At 36.3% G+C, this 15539-nt stretch overlaps 2 protein-coding genes across 12 annotated transcripts in view; one reads left to right on the forward strand and one right to left on the reverse strand.

Annotated features, from left to right (window-relative positions):
• The window catches only part of nrxn3b (neurexin 3b), a 238891-nt gene that overhangs the window by 47458 nt on the left and 175894 nt on the right, over positions 1 to 15539 (reverse strand). The window lies entirely within an intron of this gene.
• Positions 2993 to 9599, forward strand: LOC144064428 (cellular tumor antigen p53-like). The gene is made up of 11 exons (XM_077586994.1): positions 2993 to 3147; positions 4325 to 4407; positions 4488 to 4551; positions 4624 to 4803; positions 6442 to 6616; positions 7576 to 7688; positions 7802 to 7911; positions 8004 to 8128; positions 8651 to 8745; positions 8828 to 8898; positions 9375 to 9599. Exons 2-11 carry the CDS (start codon positions 4325 to 4327, stop codon positions 9466 to 9468), a joined length of 1110 nt encoding a protein of 369 aa, XP_077443120.1. The 5' UTR covers positions 2993 to 3147; the 3' UTR covers positions 9469 to 9599.

A 15539-nucleotide genomic window follows, 5' to 3' on the forward strand; every position in this document is an offset into this window, starting at 1 on the left:
AAGGTCACCCGATGGTGCAGTGGTTATTCTGTCTGATTTTTGTGCGGGCAGTCTGGGTTTGATTCCCACTTCGTGGCTGTGTGTGTGAGTGATTGTTGGTTTCATTGTGTGATTGGCTGGCAACCAATTCAGGGTCTCCCTAGTTTTGGCTCCAGCACCCCCAGGGACCTTTGTGAGGATAATCGGAAGATGGAAAAAATGAATGACTTTTGAGCTAACGAATGCTCATGGTTAGTTTGTTTCTTTTATGATAAACCTTGGACAAAGTAGATGATATCACTTACTTTCTTTATACTTTTTTTTACAAGGTTGCCTATAAAACTCAAATCTCTATATAATAGTTAGACATGCTAGCAAAGGTTATAATGCGCGTACTGTCCACTTTAATATACCTTCATTGCTGGTTCTTTCATCAACATTATTAAGACTCAAATAAAAACAAAACACTTCAAGTCAACAGTCTCAGAAAAATAATCATTATGTAAGTGTCTAAATGTATTAGTATTTGTTCTTGATCATTGAGTCCTTCATCTGTTTGCGCTGTTGTAGGCCTATTTTATAGTAAAACAGAGCACCTAAATGGGTGTAAAAATGAAGCACAGTTCTCCTTTAACACCTCCTGTTGCGAGTGCTCAGACGCCCAGCTGAGCACCATCCGCCGTCGCTGTGCGCTTACAGTAGTGCCTGCCAGCATGATGCTGGTCAGCTGGCCAAGTATCGCATTGGATACACCGATTTACATATTCATAAAGGCACCTTATGTTTTAGTGCTGCATTCAAATCTACCCTCTGATGACTGGTTAATGTAACTGCCAAATGTTTCTTATGTTGTATTTTACGTGATTTGTTTGAAAACAAGTGATGGATTGATTTAATGTTTACAAGCCGGTGGGTCCCGGGGAGCACCGGAAAACTTGCTGGGGGAAATTCTTCCGAAAAAGACATTTGTAAAGGACGTGGAAATGCGCCCTACCTTATGACCAATCAGCCACGCGGTGCATTTAGGGCACATCATGTAAACACAACGATTCATACATCAACTCTGCTTTCAGCTTTAACAAATAAAGGATTGAGTTTACACACTTAGAGAAGGTGAAGAAATTCAATCACTCGTCTATTAGGATCCGACAGCTGTTTCTGGCCACCATAAAAAAATTCAACTCTGTACGTTGCACGGTTTGGATAAACGTAGCGAGATAATCTTAACATACACACACACATCCATAAATCATGCTTTATAAGGATTATAGTGAAGAACAAGTGAAGAAAAGGTAAAAGTAACACACAGAAATGGGCAACACAATGTATGTGAGGAAAAAACGGCATATCATTCATTATATCCTCGGAACTATTCGCAGGATACTTGGTAAACCAAGAACACTTACATTAATAGTTACTATATAACTATATATATAGCCCTTCTACTTCAAAGAACATTCAGGACAAGCTGTCATCAAAGTACGTCTCCTCTAAACTTTCATTTAGGTTCAAACTCTGATGGAATTAAGGTTGTATTTATGCACTCTGGAATAATTTTCCTGCATTCAAGTCTCTTGACATTCTTCCATGGTGTGTTTGTCCTTCCTTGTCAATTATTATTTCAGATTATTTTTCCCCCTTGCTAGGTCATAAAAGGAATTACTTGTCATGAAATTAATTGGCTCAAAAGTAATAAGGCACGAGACATTTTTAAAGGCAATTTTCTTGTTCATAAAAGTGTAGGATGATAAAGCGTATCACAAGGCTAAGCAGATAGCTCGCATTGCTGTTCGGCTCAATCCTAGTTAACATAGAAGCCAGTTGAAAGGAGGCATGAAATGTGATTGCAATGCAAGTAGGTGCCATTGGCATTACAAATACCATTACTAATGCTAAATCAAGCGCTCAAAATTATAAATACTGGTGACGCTGCTCATGTTGGCAACTGTGCTTGCATGCACATATCTAAGCAGGTTAAAGTAAAAAACGCCAAATAAGAGCTTGTTTGCTTGAAATTATACATATGATTAAGATAAATGGTCTGTTTTAATACACTCAACAAATGTTATTCCAAAAGTCAAATCCACTGCAACTGCACAAACAAGAATGGCACGATGAATAAAGGGCAAGTAGAACACATTGCCTCTTAATATCTGTCCCAGGTGAGAAGACTATGCGGCACTGCTTTAATCCATAAATTACCAAATAGTAACTGGTGATGCTGAATTCTGTCCACTAAACATTGCATGACAATATTCATAGAGTTACATTTTGATAGATGACAAAAAGACAAATAATCATTCAATTCTATTTCGCTATTTCTATTCCTCTTTATTTTTTAAAATGGAGAAATGGGACTGAGGTCAAATTATAGATACGTTTTTTTTTTTAAAAGGACAACAAAAATTCATATTTAATTCTCTATTGTTATTTTTATAAAATTACAATTATTTGCAAAATTATTTGATTAAATTAATGTAACATGCATATTTATTTATGTTCATATTTACAGTAAAGACATTAAAAAAATCACACTATCTATTCCTCTTTATTTTTAAAATGGAGAAATGGGGCTGAGGTCAAATCATAGATACATTTTTTTAAAGGACAAAAAAATATCATATTTAATTCTCCATTGTTATTTTTATAGAATTAGAATTATTAGCAAAATTATTTGATTAAATTAATGTAACATGCATATTTATTTATGTTCATATTTACAGTAAAGACATTAAAAAAAAATCACACTACTGGATCTCCTTATTGCCACTGTGGGATGGGATAAGATCCACTTTCCTACTTTCCCATGTAAAACATTTACTGGATTTACTACAATATAGTTTTTAATGACTTAAGTTTTGAATTTCTGAAATATTCGACTAAATATATAAAGACATAATAAGTTGCTAAATTCCTACATATGTCAGTGTTGTATACATGTTGCAGTATTGTGACGTGCAATGTATTGGATGGATGTCAACCAATGATTTCACACGATATAAGTCACGAGGAAGTCTGCCACGCCCTTTTTTCCTGTGGTGGGAATCCCCAAAACAGTAAGATTACCTGCTCGACGACGACGAGGAAAACATTTTGACATTAGCTGTTTCTTAACCAACTTGTCTTGGCTATAGTGACTCGTTTGCCACTCGGCTGTGGCCATACGAGGTACGTGCGTCACACGCGTTTTATGTCACCTATTTCAAGTGGAAATATTGTTGCTCATATAGGTGTAGGAGCCGAATGAGAATGCTAACTAGCTAGCTATGCTAAATTTGCTTCCTATGCTAACAAGCGTGCACGGATGCACGTTGGTCTGATTCCTATATAATGTTAAAAGTGATCAACAAACAAGGAATGCATGGTGGAATAAAGTGCGAAACCAAGTCATTGGCAGCCGTTATTTTTAAATGCAAGCTATTTTCCTATTTATTACTGCCTGGCTCTTTTCCGGGCCCTGCGTGTAAGCAAGCGTGAACATGTTTTTGTTGTTTGTATTGCAAATGCTGAACAAGTATTACATTGAATCAACCTTTTAACAGTACCTTTTCCATTCGCGATATGCATGTACTTAACTAGCATGCATCTTAACTATATTTGTGTCATTTAACTTGATTTAGCCTACTATACCTTAGTTTGGTCGATCAAATAAAATCCACAGACACCCCACCCCCAAACTTAAGTACCCAAACAAGACCCCTCCCCCATTAATACTTTAACATTTATTAAACGAACATATTTCCACATTTTTTTTATATAGACTATTATATCTTTATAGACAATTCTATTTTCTTACATTATAGCAGTGGTAGTGCCATTCTCATTCTTACTCGCTCAAATGTCCCCTTATGGAGGAATTTCAACTATATAAATATATTTTAATTCATTTTGAAATAAGGAAATTTATTGCAACATAAGTTTTGCTGCATTAAAGCTCAGCACAAAATCATAAAACACTGGCAATTGAGCTATAAAAATTTAGAACGTGTTTTTACTGTATGAACTATTTTTATCTGGTCTGCATGCATGCAAAAATGCAAAATAATAAATAACTAATTCTCCAGAGTTTCTGGTTCTGTGGATTTTTTGTGTTGTGATAAAACACGAACAATCAATGAACTGTTAAAAGACAACAACAACAAAGTTAAGTTTTGGAATTCTGTTTAAGAATATTAAGGTAACATTAAATTGGAATTAAACTGAAAGTGCATTATCAGAATTACGTGAAAAACGCTTTAAATATTCAAATGTTTTGTGAATGTGTTAAAACTAGTGTCAATGCTTAATTTTTTGAACATTATCAACCTGTGTTTCTTATACCATCTTACTACTTTTCTCATCATAGATGGATTCGAACCTAGATGACTTGTCTCTGAGCCAAGAGCTCAAACTAAGCCAGCAGTCTTTCAGTAATATCTGGGACAACTAGTAAGTTCCTTTTTTTAACTCTTCAAGCTAACATTTGAGAATAGGGAAGGAAAACAATATTTTTTTCTCCCCCTCGCTAGCATGACATCCTCTCTTCCAACTGAAAATGACCTGCTGCTCCCACCTGTTATCTGCATCAACCAGGTAACAGTGCTCAATCTACTTTTTCTTCATTTGTGAATCTCATGCCCTCGCTCTCTGCCCATTGTCACGCAGCTCTCAGACTTGCCAGTTCAATTTGACGAGAAACTTTTTGAAATGGCCGCCGACCCATTTGTCAATGAAGGCATCTCCCCACCAAGCTCCACTGTGCCAGTCACCACTGACCATCCTGGAGAATATGACTTCATGCTTCGCTTCCAGAAGTCAGGAGTTGCCAAATCAGTTACATCCACTGTAAGTTCCGGACTCCAACTACCCCAATAATAATGTTAGCTTAGGTCAGGGGGAGGCAAACCGGTCCTCGAGGGGCCGCTGTGAGTGCAGGTTTTTGTTCCAACCAATCCAATACAGACATTTTAACTAATTAGATTTTTGCAGAAAACAAGGACCTGACTGCAATCCACTGATTGCACTTGTAGGACACCAGATTGGTGAAAATGTGTCCTCTTTATGGGTTGGAATGAAAACCCACACCTACTGCGGCCTTTTGAGGAATAGTTTGAGGATATAACATGCCTTTTACGAAAGCCACAAATCAACACTAAACTGTACCAGCAGCTTACAGTCTTAATTTTTAAGATAAAGTGAAGAACAACTAAAAGAATGGAAATGTGTTTACGAAGCCTTTTTTAAGGTAACTTCATGCCATTTTTGTATTATCAATTTAATTTAGAGATAAGCCTCAAATATATTAGATGGATGGAATAAGTGGTCTAATTTGCTGTAAGAAATGGAAAAAGTACATACTATACATATAAAATACCTGTCAACCTTGACCAATTGCTCCTCTTATTCATGATTGCAATTCCCCTTATTAGGTGATAATAAACCGTGCAAATGCAATGCACATGTATTTACTCACATAACTTAAAAGTCTAAAATTTTCTCCAAAGTGAACTGGGTGCCCAATCAGTCGGTGCGCCTTTTGTATGGACTAAATTCAAAGTTCTGTGCCTGTCGCTGTATGACGCTGACTGTCTGGGTACATTGCTTGCTGACACGCTATATTTATATAGTGAAAAGGGCGGAAGCGACTGACGCTCGTGCGCATATGCTCAAAGCATGGCGTTTTCGTCTGCTACCAGTCCCTTACAAAAGCTGTTATACGGCATACACAATTTTAAATAAATAACATACGGGAAAAGCTTATAAGTTGACAGGTAAGTTAGACAGATTTATTGTTTTAATTAATATTAAGTTATGCTTTTCCCAGGCTAAACAAAAACGTGGAAGAATCTCAAACACTGTCCCATTTTAAGCAACTTCACCATATGATCAAGTAGGGTAAAGTCAATGCTAAACTTTTAAATAAGTTTAAAAGTTATGCTTTTGTTTTCTTTTACTTTTTAAATATATTCTAGCTCAATTTTTTATTTTTTTAAACTTAGAGGCTTCTGATGTATAGTTCGTGCAGTGGAAACGTGAGACAAAGAAGTGTAGCATCTGGTTTCTGTCAATTATCCACATTCACGCATAGTTTAGGCTAGTTTTGAATGGGAATATTTGACACACATGAATAACACACGTTATAAAATTAAGAATCTTACCTTGATATATATCCTAAACCCCATTTTTGTTCCTATGGCTCATTGAGCCGTTAAATCTCATTCATTCTCGCTGGCGGAAATGACAGCATTTTCCCTCAACCACCAAGAGCCAATGACTTCGTTGTGACGCAATCCCCGGTACGCTCTGGTTGGACCCTTTTTTCCCATGTTAGACTGACCTGACCCACCCCCTCCATCTCCCCGCTTGTGCTTTGACTGCAAGAGCTTAACATGACGGGACATGTTCCCCTCACTGCTTTCCTTCAGCACACTAAGGGTTAAAATAGACTTTGATGAGGTAAAATTGTTATGTGTTTCTTGTCAGTTTTCCGTGAGCCTCAACAAGCTGTTCTGCCAGCTGTCCAAGACCACGCCAGTGGAAATTCTGGTGAGCAGGGAGCCACCATTGGGTGCAATTATTAGAGCCATGGCGGTCTACAAGAAAACAGAGCACATGGGCGAAGTCGTACGCCGATGCCCCCACCATCAGAACCAGGATGGTATGTTCAAATGGTCGACTGTGAGTGGCAACATTGTCACTGTGATAAAGGTTATGTTAATTTTTGAATCCACTCAGTCGTTTACTGGGTGTTAACAAGTGTTTAAATGTAACCATCTTAAATTTTCTTTGTCCACAAAAGGAAAAAAAAACTTTCCACACATTCTAACCCGATTTCAATTGAAATTGGTAACCAATTGGCAGGAAGGAATTATGGTGATTAATTTCATCAATAGACATGAATCCTTCACTGTGAAATAATTTATCCCAGAATTTGCATTAAATTATGTTCTTTGAAAGTCCTACATTTCAGTTGTTCAAAGTGGGACTCCTGATTTTAGTGCTCAAGTTGGTCAATGAAAATAAACTTCATATTTTTTCAGAGGGTTCAATTATTTGGAAAACTTTTTTTAACGTGTTAATATTGAGTTAAAGTAATTTATCAATCATAATCAAAAGGGGAATTAATTGTTTTGTGAGAAATTTTAAAAAATCAAAATGTTTTAAATATCATGAAATTATCTAATTGAAGTATTTGTTATATACAAAACACATTTATATGTATGTTTGATTAAACATAATTCATTATAATCATGAGTTTTGAAAAATACGCAATTTGATATTTGTAGTTATTTTTATGTGTTAAGAAAGTGGATTGTTGAAAGAGAGTAATTGATTTATTAAAAGAAACTTATGTACCATACTATTTTATCAACATTTTCTTTCATAATTTTATGAATATTTCCATTTTGAAGAAAACAGGCTTCAATGTGTGCAACATTTTAACAGAAAATGTTAACCTACGAATAATTTAGTGTTGGATCGAGCTACAATGTATGTTTTTGAGAGATGCGCTCGGGGGGTATATACAAGCAGACACAGGGAGAAACATGAAAACTCTACACAAGGAGGTCAGAGCCTGGGATCTAAGGCACGTTTTCCCACATATGTTGTCATTAGCTACAGAAAACACCAGCCATCTGATGAGAATGGAGGGGAACCAAAGGGTGCAGTATTTCGAGGACCTAAGCACCAAGAGGCAGAGTGTGACCGTCCCCTATGAGCCCCCCCAGGTATGCCACCGTCCGTGAACAGTAACAACTGAGAGAATAAGTTAATTGTTACAAATCTGTCAACACAGCTACAACCTATGAATGCTCAAATGACAAAATGCTCTCTTTCTAAGTTGGGCTCTGAGATGACGACCATCCTGCTCAGCTTCATGTGCAACAGCTCCTGCATGGGGGGCATGAACCGCAGACCTATTCTTGCTATTTTGACCCTGGAGACCCCCGAGTAAGTCTTCTTTTGGCCTTTTTTTCCCCTTTATTTATTTTCTCCTACCAATCTGTTTCCTATTTCATTAATATGATTACTCTGCTCCACAGTGGAATGGTTTTAGGCCGTAGTTGCTTTGAGGTGCGCATTTGCGCATGCCCCGGCCGAGATCGCAAAACCGAAGAAGAAAACAAAACCGATGCAGAATGTGGGACCAAGAAAACCAAGAAACAAAGTAGGTGTTTTAAATGCGTCAGGATCTTTTTTTGGATTTAATTTTACTCATGATAGAAGCCTATCAAATTACAGGTTGTGATGTAAAAAAAGCCACTGGAGGCCAGATTTTCTCCTCAAAAAAGAAAGATCCACTAAAATTGAGAAAATTAGGGTTTGTCTCAAATCAAACTCCCTGCCTGATTCCGAGTCACTTGATTATTTTTTTTCCGATCTGTTGAACTCGAGTCCTGAGCTGATACATTGGCTATGTAGTAATTTGTTTTTGTTGTTGTTTTTAAATTATTCAAACATGAAAGTCATAAAACGGATGATCCGACCCAATTTCCACCTCTGAACAAAATTACCCCAAATAGCTACTTTGAACCAAAATTGGTGTCCTTTGTTGGTTGCCTTATTGAAATTTTCTATTGGCCTATTGTATGCTACCAAGGGAAATGGGCTTATGGGTGGAATTTTGTCATTTTCTTCTAAATGCTTATAATTTGTATGGTGTCAAAACCATTTGTTCTGTTGTTTACAGAGAGCAGCACAGCAGCAACCAGCAGCACCTCTGCTAAGCGGCCTATTCCCAGCTCCAGCATGGAGGGAGATGACGATGAGGTTCTCTATTTGCCAGTAAGTGGACGCAAAGGTGAAATTTACATTCATTATGTTTTTTTTTTTTTAAAATTGTCAACATTGTACAATTTCCCTGCAGGTTCGCGGACGCAAGCGTTATGAGATGCTTAAGGAAATCAATGATGGCCTTGAACTACTGGACAAGAAAAAGTAAGCAATTAACTAGCAAGGTGTCTTTCAAATGGCACCAATGGCCTTTCAGTAGACACTTAATTTTAAGTGGTAAGGTAGTTTTTGGTCGGTTTCAATTCACAAGATGTTTTGTATAGCTTCAGAATGAAAAACTGTAACTAGGTTTTTTGTTGCGTTCAGACTAAAAGAATACAAAATAGAATAAAGATAAATTAGTCGAAATACACAAGACAACCAATTTAGCATTATTTGAGGCATGTATCAGGAATTTTGTTTTATTTTTTTACTAAATTCACAGCCTGAAGTCAGTTTACCTTTACTCTCACAGGCATAGGGTTCGACCCATTGTAGTGTCGGTTTGGGGAATAAGAAAAAACATCTTAATTAAATAAACCCCAGAGGCCAGTTAATTTTGCCTCTAGTAATAAAAAAGACAAACCAATAGCGATTATTTTAATACAGTATTTTTTCTTTTTTTCCCCCTCCCTTTGTAGAAAGAAGTCAAATACTGTAGTGGATGCAGAAATGCCCTCACGTTCCAGTGGAAAGCGTGTCATGGTCAAAGGCGAACGCAGTGACACAGATTAAAAACGGCTAACCCAAGCAAAATATGATGGGGGATTCCTTTTATTTTTCTATATTTCTATGCCATTCCATTTTTTTGTATCAGATTTGCTACAATCTGTCTGACATTTCCTTATTAAACTTTATATGACATATGTTTTTGATCTGTTTTGTGATATTCATACACATCTTGACCTTAAACTGAATGTTTTTAACTAATTCTGCTTTAATTGCTAGGGGAGCCCACCTGATGGTGTAGGGCAGGGGTGTCAGACTCGGGTTTCGTTAACGTCAACTCGATTTCATGTGGGCCGGACCATTTTAGATATATTTAGATGTTTTTTTTATAAATTGATTAAAAGCCCTGAATATTCAGTTTTTTATAGATCTAAAACAGTTTATTTTAGCTTTTTTTAAATATATTTTTAGATTTCACAAAATGATTTTTGAACTAAAAACACAAGATGATTAAAAATTACAATTATTGATTTAAAAGGGGGAAAATCAGGAAATTTAATATACATCTATACTCTTCATTTTAATTTGATCCTAAAACAGAAAGTCGGCACTCATGATTTACTTTCCCGGGCCACAGAAAATGATGCAGCGGGCCAGATTTGGCCCCCGGGCCGCCACTTTGACACGTGATCTAATCAATCAAAAAGTTCAATATCGGTCGGTAGAGTCCCCATTTAGTCATTTTGATAATTGATGCTTTGAAACCAAAACTGGATCATTTTGTTCACACCATCTCATCAACTGATACCGATTATTTGCCAAGTTCATTTCTATGTTATCTGAGGCTATTTTCACTCCTGAGAAATGCGGGTGAAAAACATTCACACACACAAACAAAAAAAAAGTTCCTAGGCTCAATTTCTACCTCAGTCATCCGGAAAATCAATAAGTAAATCTTGCAACATTGAGCAAAAATAAATAAATCCCTCCAGATCAGTTTATGCTTTGGCTGAAAACTGACAAGGACACACTATCGACCAATCTATATATTGTCCTTGGATTTTCTTTTCTTTTTAACAAATTGGATCAAATATAATGTGCTTAGTGAAAGCACAATGTCGACGAGATGACAACACATTGCTGAAGTGATATTCAAAATAACTTCTTGCTCTTGTAGATAGAACAGAAGTTTGATAAAATGGTTCAATAGAAAGCAGTACCGTTTAGAAATCTATCCACTTTTGCAAAAGGTTATTGGAGGAAAACATTCCACTGTGTATTGTTTACCACAAACACTGTCCATCTATCCACGCTTAAGGTGTTTTTGGAAGCAAGTTGCTGGTTACATCCCTCAACCAGGTGCTTCAAAGGCATATTGGCAATGAATGCGTGTTGGAAGCAAGTTTCTCTATCATAGAGGGAGTCCTTAAACCGCCAACCCTTGAGGGAAGATTAGACACGCAGAACCAATTTAGCCCCCTCTTTTCCCCATTTGCAGTCCTCACTCTCTCTATATCCCTTGCTACAAATATCAGTTTTCCATCTCCTGTCCTCACTCCCTCTTTTCCAGGTTGCGCTCTACTGAGCCGTAGCTGTGAACAGGTTATTCAGTAGTTGTCAGGTGTGGAGGGGATTATTTGGAACCGTCATTGGCCATCTATTCCGCACAGTCTGTTGCATAAAACATTGATGATAAATGTAAGTGTTCACAGAAGGTGATAGCAATGTCAGTAAAATGTGTTGAACAATATTTTATATCGCCGCAAGCCATGTATGTAAAATTAAGGGTGAAGGCCTCAAGCATTAAGCAGAATTCAAAGTAAAAGACTTAAGACAGACTGCTCTCTAGCAATGGTAATCGTTTAAATTCTACCAAAATCTCTCAATCTTTTGCAACATTCACACTACAATCCAAGCATTACAGGATTACTGCTAGTTAGGACACCAATCAGACTTGGTGTTGTAAAATTAATCCTTGAACACTTTTTTTTGCCATATTAACAAGAAATAATTGGCTGTGAGACTTCACTTTCTCATAAAGCCAATTTAGAAGATGTTATCTTTTCATGGCCAAGTCCATGTAGAAGGCTTCATTTTTCAACAAATTCAAAAATTATGCAAAGTGGATGAACTATACCGCTTTAAAAAAATAAAACATGCTGTTAAAATGCCAGCTGCAGACTTTAGAAAATAAAACTGATGCAGAACTGTAATCACAATACTGCTTCTATTCCTTGTAGAATTCCTAGCCAAAGCATATCTTTCATTTTCTGAACCGCTTTATCATCACTAAGGTCGCAGGGGGTGCTGGAGCCTATCCCAGATGACTTCGGGCCATAGGGGGGGGACACCCTGAATTGGTGGCCAGCCAATCACAGGGCACAAGGAGACAAACAACCATTCACGCTCAGACTCATACCTAGAGGGGTACACGGTCGATTGGTCGCCGGTCTTTTGGTCGCCCGTTGTCGCAGTCGGGGCGGCCAAAAGACCGGCGACCAAAAGACCCGCGACCAAAAGACCCGCGACCAAAAGACCATGACCAAAAGACCGGCGACCAATCGACCGCACACGACCTAGGGGCAATTTAGTGCCCAATCAGCCTACCATGCATGTCTTTGGAATGTGGGAGGAAACGGGGCACCTGGAGAAAACCCACACAGGCCCGGGAGAACATGCAAACTCCACACAGGTGGACCAACCTGGATTTGAACCCAGGTCCCCCACTGTGAGGCCAACGCGCTAACCACTCGCACCACCAGGCCTGCATTAATATATAAATAATGCTTTGAGTCGTACAAGTCAAAATCTGAATCTATTTTTTTTCTCCAAAGGTTCTCCATTGTCTTCTTTCAAAGATCAAAAGGCAAGATTACATGATCCACTGACAATTTCTCCTCGCATTGGCATTCAAATTATTGCCATCCATTGAGTGGCAGCATTGGTCCACACACAAAACTCCCTTGGAGGCTTTTTCTGGGCAAAAGAGCGAATGCAATGAGTCACAATTCCCTTCTTCGCTCCAAATTGCATTATTTGCTGTCCAGGCAGAAGCCTGCTGGAACATGGCCATCGCAAGTTAAAGCAAGGCTACCAAATAGGAACTTCTTATTTCCTTGAAATAAGCGTATAATTGAATCACCAACACACATGTTGTCATGTTAAAAAGACATCGCATTGCAGCAAAGTTGCTGACGTGGCTATGGGAAAGACTCACGTCAAAAGAAGCAAATATAACAACGTGTTAACAGCTACTCACATAGACATACACAATGTCAGAAAAAGAAAAGGTCACGAGGCTTTTTGGTCAATTTGGACAGAATTACATTGAAGGACTTTGACAGCAGCAGTGTCATGGTCGCTGACCTGATGGAAAATATGTATGTGCAAAACTGGGACTCGCGCCCACCCTCTTTTGTAACAAATAGAAAGGGAATGGCTTAAGGCAGGGGTGTCAGACTCCGGTTGGTTCGCGGGCCGCGTTAACGTCAACTCGATTTCATGCGGGCCGGACCATTTTAGATATATTTAGATTTTTTTATTATAGATGGATTAAAAGAACTGGATTAAAATCCCTTTATATTCAGTTTTTTATAGATCTAAAACAATGTTTATTTTAGCTTTTTTCTCTATGTTTAGATTTTACAAACTGATTTTTGAACTAAAAAACAGAAAAAAATGATTAAAAAATTACAATTATTGATTTAAAAAGGGGGAAAATCAGGAAATTTAATATACATATCTACTCTTCATTTTAATTTGATCCTAAAACAGAAAGTCGGCACTCATGATTTACTTTCCCGGGCCACAGAAAATGACGCAGCGGGCCAGATTTGGCCCCCGTGCCGCCACTTTGACATCTGTGCTCTAAGGTAATTAATCTATTGTTGGATACACATTCTATAGATCAAGGGTATAAAACTCGGGTTCGTTCGCGGCCTGCTTTAACGTCAACTTGATTTCACGTGGGCCGGACCATTTTAGATATAATATTTAGATTTTTTTTAAATAAATGGATTAAAAGAACTGGATTAAAAGCCCTGAATATTCAGTTTTTTATAGATCAAAAACAATGTTTATTTTAGCTTTTTTAAAATATTTTTTTAGATTTTACAAAATGATTTTTGAACTAAAAACACAGAAAAAATGGATTAAAAAATTACAATTATTGATTTAAAAGGGGGAAAATCAGGAAATTTAATATACATCTATACTCTTCATTTTAATTTGATCCTAAAACAGAAAGTCGGCACTCATGATTTACTTTCCCGGGCCACACAAAATGATGCGGTGGGCCAGATTTGGCCCCCGGGTCGACACTTTGACACATGTGGCTTAAGGCATTGTAATATCAAGACAAGATATGCAAAAATGTAGATGTCATGTTCTTGGCTATCTGCCTTGAATGTTTGAAAAATCTATAAAAATAAGGCCATCTATAACTCTGCATAATTCTCTGTAATCTCCATTCGAGTGGAAATACAGTATCGTTTGTCTTTATAGTTTGGTTTTTCGATTATCCTGGCCACATGGAAGTCACATTTATCTCCTTGACAATGTTTTATCCTGGCGAGAATCAATATAAAAATATTTGTTGTTGGTTCTTTTTAACCATAAGAGAAAAAAAAAATCCATCATTCCCTCCTTAAAGGTAAACTCAGGATTTGCATAATACCGACAATCTGGCACACCATTACTACCAGTAATGTTGACATTCCTAACTTGAGCATGCACAAATTTATCTCGCTATTTTAGTTGAGAATCAAAAATGGGAGTCATTTTGCAAAAACAGAACAAAAAAAATCTCCTTTCTCCCTTTCGTCTATCTTTGTTGATCACTGCCTGTTTTTCTTTTGCCGTCTTAAGAAGGCTCAAGTGACTGCGCATTTTAGAATGCTGAGACTTGAGGATTTCTACCTATTTGGAAATGAGATGGCACCCTGTTGTTTGTTTTGGGTGAGTCAGTACTTTTGTGTTTGCATGTGTTGCCCAATCAAAAGAAAATACATCTTGCTTATCACTCAGGGTCTGGAGTTTGCAAAATAAACAATCTTTTATTGATTGCGGCCCGCGGGGGAGAAAAATAAAATACAAAATGGTGCATAGTTCGAGTTGTTGCAAAAAAAAAATCAGTAAAACGCTTCCTCTATTATCATAAAAACTGAAAGAAAAAGCATGGCCATAGACAACCACAATAAGTAATATTTTATATATATATATATACATATATATACATATATATATATATATATATATATATATATATATATATATATATATATATATATATATATATATATTTAATATAGATGAATAATTAGGGGGTCTGTGAACTTTGTTAGGGAGGTAAAATATTAAATTATTTAATAATATTGACTAAAATATGTAATAATATTGATTAAAATATGTAATAATATTGATTAAAATATGTAATAATATTGATTAAAATATGTAATAATATTGATTAAAATATGTAATAATATTGATTAAAATATGTAATAATATTGATTAAAATATGTAATAATATTGATTAAAATATGTAATAATATTGATTAAAATATGTAATAATATTCATAAAAATATTCAATAATATTGATTAAATTATTTAATAATATTGATTAAATTATTTAATAATATTGATTAAAATATTTAATAATATTGAATAAAATATTTAATAATATTTATTAAAATATTTAATAATATGCATTACAATTGTTTTATTTATTTAATTATCATTATTTTATATAAAATATTAAATTATGTTCCAAGGAGAGATCCCTAAATCTCAACATGCAAACCCTACAGATAGATAGAAAAAAATGAAGCTAAAAGATAATTTCATCAGTAAAAAATGGAGTAAGCAAATCTCACACTACATATATTAAATAACTATTATAATGTGAGCTCGTCTACTGAGTGTCTACAACCCAGTTTGTATAACCTTTCTCACAATCCAGCTGAATTCACACCGGCCTGCTGAAAACACCGCAATGGGCTCTTTAATGTGAAAACAATCATGTTGTGGCACTGTGGCATCAAGAAGAAAGCAAAGAGGAAGAAAGGGTTGGAGATTAGAAGGAGAAAGCGGGTGATGTCGAGGTTAGAGACTGACAGAAAGGCAACCTGTCATTTGAAAT

This window comes from Stigmatopora argus, chromosome 19 (assembly GCF_051989625.1).
Source record: "Stigmatopora argus isolate UIUO_Sarg chromosome 19, RoL_Sarg_1.0, whole genome shotgun sequence".
In the NCBI taxonomy this organism is placed as follows: Eukaryota; Metazoa; Chordata; class Actinopteri; order Syngnathiformes; family Syngnathidae; genus Stigmatopora; species Stigmatopora argus.